The sequence below is a fragment of the Chinchilla lanigera genome, unplaced genomic scaffold (assembly GCF_000276665.1).
Source record: "Chinchilla lanigera isolate Chin_1 unplaced genomic scaffold, ChiLan1.0 scaffold00108, whole genome shotgun sequence".
In the NCBI taxonomy this organism is placed as follows: domain Eukaryota; kingdom Metazoa; phylum Chordata; class Mammalia; order Rodentia; family Chinchillidae; genus Chinchilla; species Chinchilla lanigera.
In genome coordinates this window covers 2,398,157-2,410,488 of record NW_004955509.1, presented here as the reverse complement: position 1 = coordinate 2,410,488, position 12,332 = coordinate 2,398,157, and the positions used below count along the sequence as shown (strand labels likewise).

The 12,332-nt window shown below is 41.2% G+C and overlaps 1 protein-coding gene across 1 annotated transcript in view; it reads right to left on the bottom strand.

The window, feature by feature from the left end:
• Positions 1-12,332, bottom strand: part of Phex (phosphate regulating endopeptidase homolog, X-linked) — a 189,540-nt gene that overhangs the window by 136,314 nt on the left and 40,894 nt on the right. The window contains exons 6-9 of the mRNA XM_005407827.2: positions 7,640-7,708; positions 5,306-5,422; positions 2,372-2,455; positions 860-1,005 (exon numbers count right to left, since the gene is read on the bottom strand). Coding sequence (XP_005407884.1) covers positions 860-1,005; positions 2,372-2,455; positions 5,306-5,422; positions 7,640-7,708 — 416 coding nt within the window. The remainder of the gene's footprint in view (positions 1-859; positions 1,006-2,371; positions 2,456-5,305; positions 5,423-7,639; positions 7,709-12,332) is intronic.

Sequence of the window (12,332 nt, the reverse complement as noted above, 5' to 3'; positions counted from 1 at the left end):
AAAATTAAAAAAAAAAAAAAAAAAAAAAAGAGCAGCAACTCTACGGCAGGCCTAAATGCTTCCAAGGGTGGGGACCCACGCTGCATTTTATTCCCAGGACTGTTGCAGGTGCCTTTTTTTAACATAACTCCTGGCAATGGAGCCTTGTCTGAGTCCAGAGGAAAAAGGATGTTTAATCATGGCCCAGCAATTAGGTTGAGTGAGTGGTTTTTGTAAATGTGTTGACCTTTTTGTGATTCATTTTCTGTAGTCGAAGCTGAATGGCTTCATGAACATGTAAATTTCTCTTGTGGGCATTTTAGGAGTTTTCTTTGTAGTACCGAGCTAGCAAATCAAAAACTTCTAAAAGGTTCTTTACAGTAAGAAACACCTGACCGTTCCTAAATTTGTTTCATCAGTACAATTTTTCTACAGGTTTCAAAAATGGCCTGATGTTCCTTCAATATTGGTGCTTTGGTATACTGCCAGGAAGTGACTAAAAAAGAAATGAGGAGAAGAAAGGCAGCAAAAGACCAAGAATGAACTGGAAAAAAATTAATATGCTCATACAGAAATTTCAGGAAATAAGATCATTCCATAATTCAGTCCCAAAACTAATAAACAATTTACGCTCTTAGAACAGTATGAAGACAGAACAGAAATAAGGGGCAAAAATGTTTTGTGTTTTTTGTCATCATAGCAAATAAATTAAACTGGACAGTGGTTCGGGTCAATTTATCACAAGGGCACCATAATCGTCCCTGTGACACTTTTGCTATAACTTTCTTTTAAAGCTGCTCTCAAAGGACGACAGAAAGAAGGCCTTCCTGATGTACAGAGAAAACAAAAGCCACAGTAAAATGCACATGAAAGGTCTTACTTCTTCCTCTCAGAGCCCAATATCCTAAACAAATCTTTAAAGTACTGCGGGACACGGACCACCACGTTTTCAGAGGGGCCAATGTCTTTCAGGTGGGGGTACAGTCTGGTATCGATGACCTTCTTGATGTAGCCCAGCCAGTCAAACTGAGGAGAGAGAAAAAATAGAGAGAAACTTTGTGAGGCAGCAAGTAAGAAGAAGGGCAAATAGAGCAGGCTGAGAATTAAAGATACAGCTGCTCATCTTTTACTTATCTAGAAGATAAAGTCTTGATTATTGCCATTTGAACCTACGGACAACTGGAGTTTGTGTACCTGTAACGTGAGCCCAGGGACAGCACACTCTCTCACCAGTAACCCGTGCCCGTGTTCCCTGGGCTCCTCGGGCTTTCTCCTTTCCCCAGCTGCCTCTCCTTCATTCTGCTCTCAGGCCCCCAGCCTAGTGCCCTGGTCAGCACTCCTTTCCTCCCACACTCCCCTCGTCCCCTGCACTTCCCTCCCTCAATCTGCACTCTCCCTCTCTTGGCGCTGCAGTCCCCTTGTTCACATACACATGGGTACAGATCCCTCAGTACCTTACTGTCTTCTCCCTGAAACAGCCTTTTTTAATCACAGGAAGAACCAAAGAGCAACAGAATGTGACGTGCTCCTCCATTTTTCCCTAAAACACTGCTTGCTGTGTTAGATTGGCTCCCCTAAAAGGCATTTACCAATCTTTCTTCCTTGTCTTTCTCCACTACTGAAATGCAAAAACACTTGTTCACTTGTCCAGAATCCATCCCACTCCCCACTACAGAGTTAGGGGTGACCACATGACCCAGAATAAGGAGGATATCTGGGGATATTCTGGAAAGACTGTTTTGTTTTCCTTCGGAAAAGAGTCAGATGTGGCCCAACACTGGTCCTTCCTCCTTCTTCTTGCCCCAGTGGCAGATGCTATAATACATAGACCTATGGTAGCCGCTTTCAAACCATGAGTCATCAGACATGAAGTCAAAAATCAAATACACTGCCAGGAGTGGTGGCGCACACCTATCATTGCAGCACTCGGGAGGCTGAAGCAGGAGGATTGTTCTGAGTTTGAGACCAGCCTGAGCTACACAATGAGTCCAAGGCCAGCCAAATTACAGAGGGAGAACTTGTCTCAAAACAAAACAAAAATATCAAATACACTAACCACAGTAGAATACAAAGATAAAAAGAACTTGGGTCTTTGACAATATTGTTGAACAGCTGAACCAATACCAACTACCATGTATGTGTAGATGTTTATCATATAAGAAAATGAGCTTTACAGTTTTAAGCCACTATCAGAGTGAGTTTCTGTTCCCTATAACAGAAGGTATCCTGATATCCACACAAGAGACATTTTTATGTGATAGCTGACAAAGATGATGATAACCAAAAAAACTGACAGTAGGTTTTTACAAGACAAAAGTGTGTACGCGGATGAAATACAATCACTTGTAAAATGACCAGTTAAGAGAAAACTTCCTGGACAGTTTTCACCAACCTGGGGAATCATAGCACTCAGTTCAGAAATGTTCATTTTGTTGTACATAGCCTCACTGGTTCGGTTTTCATGCGGAATCATTATCTGTTGGGAAAAGACTTTAGTTATTTTTTCAAATGAGCCATTTCTTACTGCATGACTACTTTCTACATATGCCAAACATCTGCACAGTATTAAAAAGTTTTTCAAGGCTTCGGCGTGGTGCCAAGCTGAGGAGAGAGACAAAAAAGACAACACTTCAGGTAGGATTAAGAAAAATATTTTTTAAATTTACATGTTCTCTGCAGTGTAAAATATTGTTCCCAGTACAAGAACTTCCCAGAATGTCCTCTTTCTTTATAAGGTGAATGAGCAAAGTCCGTTCCTGCCTCAGTACTGCCGGCCAAAGTGAAGTTGGATCACTGAGGCAAAGGTTCTGCTTTCACTTCAGTCTCCAGATGATGGTTTCAACATTCTCTGAACCACAAACCATCTCCTCATCTGTAAAGGCCAATCTTCACTGAGGAATGTGAGGCTATCTGGATACCACTGCTGCCCGTAATCCTTCTGTCAATAGCTCACTCCCCCATGTTTCCTTCTGGTTCCTTTGGCCTTGAGATTCTCTTAGCCCTACTGCTGCGAGTATGGATTCGTTATCACCTAGACACATACTTCAAAACCCGCATCTCCAGCCCTGACTCTTCACACTCTTTCCATTCCAAATATTCATCTTCTGCACCATTTGGCCATCACCAAATCGAAGCTTCTAGCTTCGGCTGTGTTTAGCCTACTCTACGAAGAGCAACAGTGATTATCTTCCTCCAGGGTCATACCAATCACTTCCACTGATAGCGAGTAGCTTCCACTTCACCCCAAATAACAGCACGATCTTGTGTTTTGGCCTTCTACATTTGATTTTCTACCGTTACACTTGCTGCTTTCCACCTCACACATGACCTTATACCTTTGCACCTTCTATCCTCTGTCACCACCTCCATGGTTTGAGCTATGATTCACAATTTGGCCTGAGATTTGTGTTCTCCAACAAACCTTTCCAGTTAAACACAGAGCCTACATCATCAAGACCTCTCCTTATGGACAGTCTTAGTGGCTGGGCTTGCTGAAATGCACACTTCCGTGGCTGTCTTTACCAGGATTTATTTGGGCTTGGTTGGGCTATCCTGCCTCCTCAGCCACAGAAGGTTCTCTAAGACTGCATAACCCATTAATTTTGAATATACTCAGTGACCCAGAGTGCAAGGAAAGGAGGGGAGTATTCCTGTCAGGCCAAAAATCGACGTACCATAATTGTTAAGGCAAAATCCCAGAGGGCTGAGTGGCAGGTACTTGCCTCCTCTTTACTAGATGCTTCCATGCCCCTAGCTTCTCCGTGCTCTTATGTACCTTCGAGTTTCCTGGCTGTATGTGAATCACTGTCTCAGAGAGTTTCCTCATGCCTCCTCCTCTTCCCACTCAGGCTCACAGCCCCAAGTTGGAGCCCTTCGGCCTCAGAGCTGTTTTCACCTGTCTGCCAGCTACTCCCCTGCACACGATGGACTTGTCACTTCATTTCGCCTCTTGACAATTCCGTCTTTCCTTAGCCCAGCCGCTTTGAGTTCCCTTTTCGGTCCAGCTTACTGGCTCAGCGTAAGCCCTTCTCTGCGCTATCAGACCTTTAGTCCAAATTAGATTCCTGGGCCTCTTATTTGCCTGGGAAGGAAATCCAGACAGCCTGCGGACATGGCTTAGAGGCACAACGTGGACTTCAAAACACGTGCAGCAGTCTTTATGGTCGTCAGAGGTGACATGCAGGAATAAACTCTTTGTGTCACAAGGAGGAGTGTGGAGAGAGATGTATGTGCATATCATCACCACAGGAGACATTAATCCCCCCCCCCGACCCTTATCCTTCAACCTTACTCCAAACCTCAACACACCTCTCCCAACACCTCACAGAACTTGGACTGCTATTCACTTCAGGAGTTTTACCGACTCCCATTATAAAAGATCACCAACCCATATGAAAAAGTCTGTTGGTACAAGTGTTTTTTGTTGTTATTCACTGTGAAGTTTCCCCAGAAGAAAATGTCACTCTATTTTGTTCTCTCTGGACCTGGGTACATAAAGGACTGCTATACTTTGGTTCTTCTAGGAAAAGTTATTGTACAAACAAGGCTAATCATTTAAAATTTTTCATTATTCTAGCTCAAGTTTGTTTTATTATCTTTCTGTCCCTACCATGAGCCTGAACGAATTAAAGATGGCTTATGAGAACACAATGTGTGACACAATGGCATTCACTAAATTGTGGCAAGGGAGGGGAAAAAAAGAAGGGTAGACACAAAGCAGCACCTGAGAGTCAGCTTTAAAATACTTTCAAGCATTCCATATATACTTTCTACATCAAATTTTATGTTCTGTATTGGTACATAGACTTCCTTAAGCCCAAATCTTACATCAGACTTAATCTGAGTAGGAAAGTATAACAAGCAGCCTGAAGTAAAAGTAACCTGCCAGGGATGGGAGTGTAGCTCAGTGTTAGAGCACATGCTTAGCATGGCTGAAGGCCTAGGATACTCCCTGGCACCACACACAAAATAAGAACCTTCCATTCAATTAAATCAATAAAGATGTATTAAACATCTATCCCCTATTTGAACCATGAAGCAATTTCTACAGGAAAACAGATCTCTCTGTGGCTATTCTTGGCCCGCAGTAAAGCAGCACATAGACATGGAATGCGGTAGGCAGCATGCAAAGCTCTTTTTCCTGCCGTGGTTCTTCTTGTTGCTGTCATTTTCTGGGAGGGTGCTATTTAGTCCTACCTGACCCAAAGGGCAGTGACACAGAAGGCTGCTATTTGGTTGCAATTGATGATTTCATTCAGGATATACTGCCTTTAAAATAAAGAAAGGGAAAGGGACAGGGAAAAAATGATTTCCAGTTGAGACTTACCTCAGCTATCTTGATTTCCAGTCTAAGCAGTGACTTCATGTCATGCTCTGCTCGGGAGCTGTTAGCTCCTAAAAGCACGGCAGTGTCCACCATAAACTTATAAAGGGCTTCTCGATACTGTAAGAGAAAAAGAAGCTAGTGACCATGACAACAGCCGGGGAGGAAGCATGCTAAGGAGACACGAGGAGCAGAAACAGCAGGTGAAAATAAATGTCCTTCATCTTCACCCTGTACTCAGCACACGGTACAGCGAGTATGAAATACCAGCCAGTCTCCTACCACTTTGGGAGCAAAGAAAGAGTGATGAGGGTGTGGGCACTGTTTCCATGACACACAGAGAGGTCTAGCATCAAATATCAAGCGAACTAGTCTTCCAGTAATGGGGGCTATTATGGAAACACGAAATATCTCCAATTGAGCCTGGAAAAATGTTAAAGGTCAGGTGTCCTCTTTCCAGGCGAGTGAGCCTTTGATAAAATAATGGGAAAGGTCTGTTTCTAAAAGTAGGATGACTGATCATGAACACTGGCAGAAACTATGATCTGTTCTCATCCAGCTCAATTTACCCATCATCACGCTAAGAAATAAAAGATGACTGCAGCGATTCCAGGACTGTGTCTTTTTAGTTGTGTACAGTTTTCATAAAGTTCTCCTCCATAGCTCAGGGGGGAAAAGAAGGGAGAGAGGAAAGAGATGATGACAAGAAACCTAGAAAATAACAAATACAGAATTTCCTCCCTAGTGTACGCCTTGGCTCTATAAGTTATTCTTATTATGTTTCTGACTTCAGAACATATACAGTCCTTGGCATATGTCAAGCCCTTAATAAAAAGTGATTGACTCGGTCATCGAGTCTCACAAACAGTCTTAATTAGAAAGAGTGTTTTGCGATTCCCATTTCAATTCAGGAAAACACACAACCTATTCAATATGCATGCAAGGTGGCTTCCTAGGAGCTCTGTGCATATGTCGGGGGAAGTGGTGCAGATGGAAAAAAAAAATGCTCAAATCTGGTTCTCAAACAGTGTGGGATCCAGTGAGGAAGACGTTTCGTTATGAACTGTAACATTAGAGAGATCAAAATAAGCTCCTTAATAATGTTATTATGTGCTCCAAAACCTGAGAGGCAGGCAAGTCCACCCTAAAACAAAAATGGAGGACACAGCATTTGAAGGATGCAGTTTGGGAGCGGTAGGGGAAAAAGAACTGTCTTTGCTGAGGGAAGAAGAACAGGAGATGAACCTGGAAAGACGGCTCGGCATCAAGCCATTAAGAAGCTTTGAGCTGGCTTCAAGGAATTTAGACCCTATCTGCAGAGCATAGCACGTTGTGCGGGGCACTTTGAGAACAGAACTTGCCAAGTGGCCCTAAGGAGAGGAGGTACCAGATAAAAGGCTACTTGCTGCGTCAAGGCAAGAGTAGAAAAGACTCTGACCGTGGATGATTGGAAGAGATGTTTCCAAGGTAGAATTCATTAGACTTGACTAACTTCATACAAGGGGCAGAGATGATTTTGAGCCTGGTTGCTGAGACCACAATAGAAACAGAGGCACCCCAAGGCTAGAAAAGCTTCATTCTACTTTTAAAGAGGAAAACTTGCCAACTCCCTTGGTTGAGCACCCTCATGCAGGAAGCTGCCTTGGGTCTCGCCTAGTTTCCTGCCCTCTTGAGCTTTCTGCAAACAGAGGTGAGTATCAGCATAGACCCAGCCTACCTAGATTTGAGACTGTTTGGGAAGTTCCATAGTTTCCAAAGTTACTGAAAAGTGTCAAAAATGAACCAGTTCTTTCCACTCTCAGGAAATGACTAGGTTTCCAAACCAAGCCAAGCAGTCTATGCTAACTGATCCTTTCCTGTTCTCTTTAACCTCCATTAACCTGGGGGATCTGTCAGAAATACAGACTCCCAGATCCCACCTCAAGTCCATTAAGTCAGATTCTCCAGGGCTTGACACAAAATGGAAGGTTCCCATGGGACTCTTCAGCAGATTCAGAGCCCCTCGTCTCCTGGTGTCCCTCCTCACACTTCACTTCTGCGCTGCTCAGGAAAGGGTGCACGGTCACATTTCAGTTAATTCATTGGGGTATGCTGCCCGCCCGGTTACATCAAGAGGGCCCCGAGTAGGGGAACTGATTGAAACCTTGATGCCCAGACTTCTAGTAGACAGAGAGTAGAATGGGTCACCTAAATAGAAGGCCTTTGCTTCCTACATTAGGAATATGGCCCGTGGACAGGCATGCTGCTCATCTCCAGTAAAGAAGTAGGAACCGTAGAACCACTGATGAATGTGGCAGGAGTCTGACAGGCACACGGTGGAATATGAGTAAAACTTACAGACTTGGCTTCGGTGCTGTTGTCAAGGTAGTCTTCCCTCACAGCTAAGGAAAGCGTTGCTTGGTCTAGCTGTTAAAACAAAAACAGACATTGTGTTAACAAACGTCATGAGATCACCTGTGTCCCAACCATATTTTGCACTTACCATTACAAAAAGAGTTCACATGATTCAGGACTACACGCAAAGAAGCCCTTCGGTTATGACAGATCTTAAGTATTAGTGACCCGATCCTGCTTTGCTGATTCACAGCTTGTAAATTTTTTTGAGTTTCTGTCAGCCCTAAATAGCATCAAGGCTAATGAGTTGCAACAGATCTTGGAGATTATACACTTTTTTCCCCTTATTTGATGGAGGAAAGACACTTTTATTTCTTAAAAGTCAGAGGCTGACTGACTTTCTCAAAATAATACGGTTGGGCAGAGCTCAGAGTAAAATCGTCTTCTGGTACCAGAGACAATATCCTCATCACTGCAGTATTCTGCAAATGGAGATCTGGATAAAATTGATTAATTACACTATCTACCTCTCTACCTCTAGAATAATGTATGTATTTCCTGTTGGAAAGAAACCAAATAATACTTTTGTTTTAAGAAATCTTCCCGAATTTGAAAATCCTCTCTGCTAAGTTGCTAAAAACACAATGAATCAGACAATTATATGAGAATTATTATGAAGGAGAAGTATAGTATAGATTCTTGGAATAAAACTTTCAGGAGCAGAAACCCAAAGGAAACAAGATAGCCTTTTCAATGTACATGCTAGAAAAACTGGACATCCATATACACAACAAGTAATCCTTGGCCCATTCCTTATACGTCATACAAAAAATAATTGAAAATGAATCATAGACATAAATGTAAAACCTAAAAATATAAAGCTTATAGAAGAAAATACAGTGGAAATCTTTGTGTTCTGCTCCTAGACAAAAAATTTGTAAACATGATACTGAAATCGTGATAAATAAAAGAAAAAGTGAACAAGTTGGACTTTACTAACATTAAAAACTTTTGCTCAGTGAAAGACATTGTTAAGAACAAAAAATCAAGCCACAGAATAGGGAGAGTATTTGAAAATAATACGTACATCAAAGAACTTGTATCCAGACTTATAAAGAGTCCTCAAAACTCAACAATAGGAAAATTTAATTTAAAAGTGAGCAAAAGATACATATAGACAGTACATCAAGGGAGATAATGCAGTTTGAAAATAAGCAAATGAAAGTATGTTCAATATCCTTAGTTATTAGGAAAATATAAACTGCATGCACAAGATACTACTATATGTCCATTAACATGTCAAAAAATATAACGTTTCATGAAAATATCTTTTACACAAAACAAATTCTACAAAGGGAAAGTTAACAGCTAGTAATGTAATGAAAATTTCAAGGAAAAACATTGCTATTATTTTTGGAGAAATAAGATGCTTTCAAAACATCCATTTTTCCTGTGTGTATTGCTAAAATCCTTAAATTGTTTTGTTGGACCTTCTCTAATTGGCCTGAAACAAAGAAGTCACAAGCCAGCCTGGCTTCTTCCTACTGCAATTCCCAATCTACCACTGTTTCTTCCAAAAACTTAGTAAGCCAGTATCATGAAACCAAATATTTTGATTAAGATGCTTTGGCTTTCAATTAAATTTGGACCACTTGGAGACTCTTGTGAGATTTTAGTCTCACAGGAAAGGAAACTGCAGATAATATCAAGAAAGCCAAAATTTTCTCTCATGAAATGAAGTTAAACTCACTTGTAAAAGTTTAGATAATTCTAGTGAGGTTATCAGACCTTTCATAAACCTCCAGATTGTTACAATTTCTAGCAAACATTTTAAATACATCAACAGATTAAATAAAGTTAACTAAATCTCACTGCAAATAGACAAACTCTTGAGGCAAAAGACTTTCGCAAAAAGCCAACATTGGGACACTGCTACTTGAGGGTTTTTTGAATCCTTACATTTACAATTGACCTGAATATTGCTAAGTAGAAAATAAAACTAATTTAGGAAATCTCATAATTGAAATAAAAATGCAAATTCTATTTCTCCAATTATAACTGATACTCTAATTATAATCAACCTTGTTAGGAGACAAAGTGGTAATACAAAAACACCTGACAAGTTATGTTGTAGGAAAACAAAAAACGAAGAAATTAGAAAAACTTCATTTCTAACAGATTTCTCTTGCCATCATGAATTTTGCTGGGAACCAGAAAATGGCAGGCTCCTAAGTGAGGATGACTATAAGTTGCTGCTTTATACGAGGTGACCTTGGCACACATAACATATATTCAAATCTTTTACGATCCCTGAAATTTTCATCCATGCTATCTCCTGACAGAAAATACATCCAAACACATGTAGCAAGATAGTGTTTCCAGAACACTCATTGCTTGTATTTTTATGTTTCTTTTCTCCCATTTAAGCCTTAGCAAATCCTGTACCACCTTGTGACAGGGGAGTTCTGCTGAGAGCCACTGAATGACCCAACTGCTCACCCTTGAGATGAGGACATATCTGCCCATTAGAAGAGGTACTTTCTCTTCACCCAGAGGTACCACATGTCCACCCAGGAGTATGGGGACAGTGCAGTCTCTGTCCAGAAGGAGGCCATTTTTAAGAAACTGTGGGTTTGTGGGATTAGGGAAGCTAAGGACACTTGGAGAAATAGAATTTGGTGGGAAAAGGAAGGCTAAATGCATTGAGAGAAGAGAGTTTCAGGTGAGAGAGCTTTTCCCAGAGTAGAAATTGGCTCTTCCAAGCAGCAAAAGAAGTCGATGGTTCTCATGTGCAAAGTGATCAGTCAGTGCCTCTAAAATGTAGCAGTATTGGAGAGGGAGAAGAGGCCCAGTGCCCCGGAATCTGAGAAGCACACCTGAAGAAGCCATACAGGATCCAGAGTGGCATTCTTCTCAAACACAAACTATTTGACGATTTGTGGTTATCCCAGGAGAAATGGGGCAGCCAAGAGCGGGTGTGCAATGCCTACATCCAGGATCAGGTTCCCAGCAAAAGGTGGGCTGGGAGCTCAGGGTCAAAGATTAGATTAACTAAAGAAAATACCTACTCAAGCACAACCAAATTTGAGGTCTGAGAGGCATGTTGGGTACACAAATTAAGGAGAAGTATTTTTCAAGGGGTCCTGACCTGATGCTGGCTCATACTTCAATCGAAGGAAGTCTTTTCCTCATCTGCCACTGTACACTGATGTCTACTATGGAAACTCATAAAATTCAAGTCCTTTACATCTCACAGTAATGCTGGAAAGTAAATGCTAACTTACCTGTCCTTACTCATGGGAAAAGTGAAACTCAGAGAGGTGAAGCAATTTGGACAAAGGTATTTTGTGAATAAATCACAAAACTAACCTGAGAACATCACCATCTATAATATCAGAGCCTACTCTTCTCACCACCCCAGTGGTTTTCGAACTATAGTCCACAAAATCTAAAAGTGGGTCAGGGAATCCAAATGTTCATTTAACTAAATTTTATTTTGCATAGCTTTAACTTTTTAAAACTGATTTTCAAAAAGCCACACACACAAATTCTACAACTTTCACAGCCACCAACATACTGGTTGTTATTGTCCAGTTCATTGAGTTTCATGTAGGTCTCAGAATAAAGCTTCTCCTATTTCCTGTGGACACGTGTTTGAACGTCTTACAACTGTATCATGACTAGTTATGTGACTGTATGATTAGTTATCATGGCTGTAACTGTTTTGTTTGGGGAAAGGTGGTGAATTCAGATATGTAAATATTCCCTCATGTAAAATGGCACAAACAGCGACAGCACTAAAGCCAGCGTGTGTTACATTCAAATGCCAAGCAATCTTCAAACACTTCAGATTGGAACAAGCTGCCAGTTTAGCAAATGAGAGCAATGATAAGTACATGAGTGCCTCCTTACTTTTGGGAAGTTTCTGCTATTGACAGTTTAGTGTTTCTAGGATCAGTGTAATTGAATATTCAGTGTGAAAAGCAAGCTGTTACCATAGTCCTCTATCCCCCCATGTTTTCTGGGAGCCAATATTAGTACTGGAGGCTTGATTAGATTTGAGTTCAGTTTTTCTTTTCTTTCTTTTTTTAGCACAACATCATTGGCGATGGTATATACTTCTTACTGGAATTAGGAAACACAAAATATCTGATTATCCTACTTTTAGCTATACTACCATGGATATTTGGGTTAGGGTGCTATTAGCCTGCTCTCTCTATGAAGAATTTCCCAAAGTTTCACCTAATGATTTTAGTAGCTATTGATGATAGTTGCCTAGATCTCTCATTTCATTAGGAATTTTTTAAATAGTAACTTTCTATCATTTTTCTACAGTTTTTAAGCTGATTCCTCTATATGCAAGAACTTTACCTCATCAGTTGTAAGGTTACCCCGAAGTCAGTCAAATCCAGAATGTACAAAGGTCCTATAGACCTTCAACAGGGCGGGGCATGGTGGTGCATGCCTGTAATCCCAGCACTCCAGAGGCTGAGGCAGGAGGTTCATTGCGAGTTCAAAACTAGCCTGGGCTACAAAGTGAGCTCAAGGACAACCTGAACTGCATAGCAAGACCCTGCCTCAAAAAAAAAAAAAAAAAGATTAAAAAAAATAGACCTTCAACAAATAAATGTGATGGGGCTGGGGATTTAGCTCAGCGGCAAAGCGCCTGCCTGGCAAGCGCAAGGTCGTGAGTTCG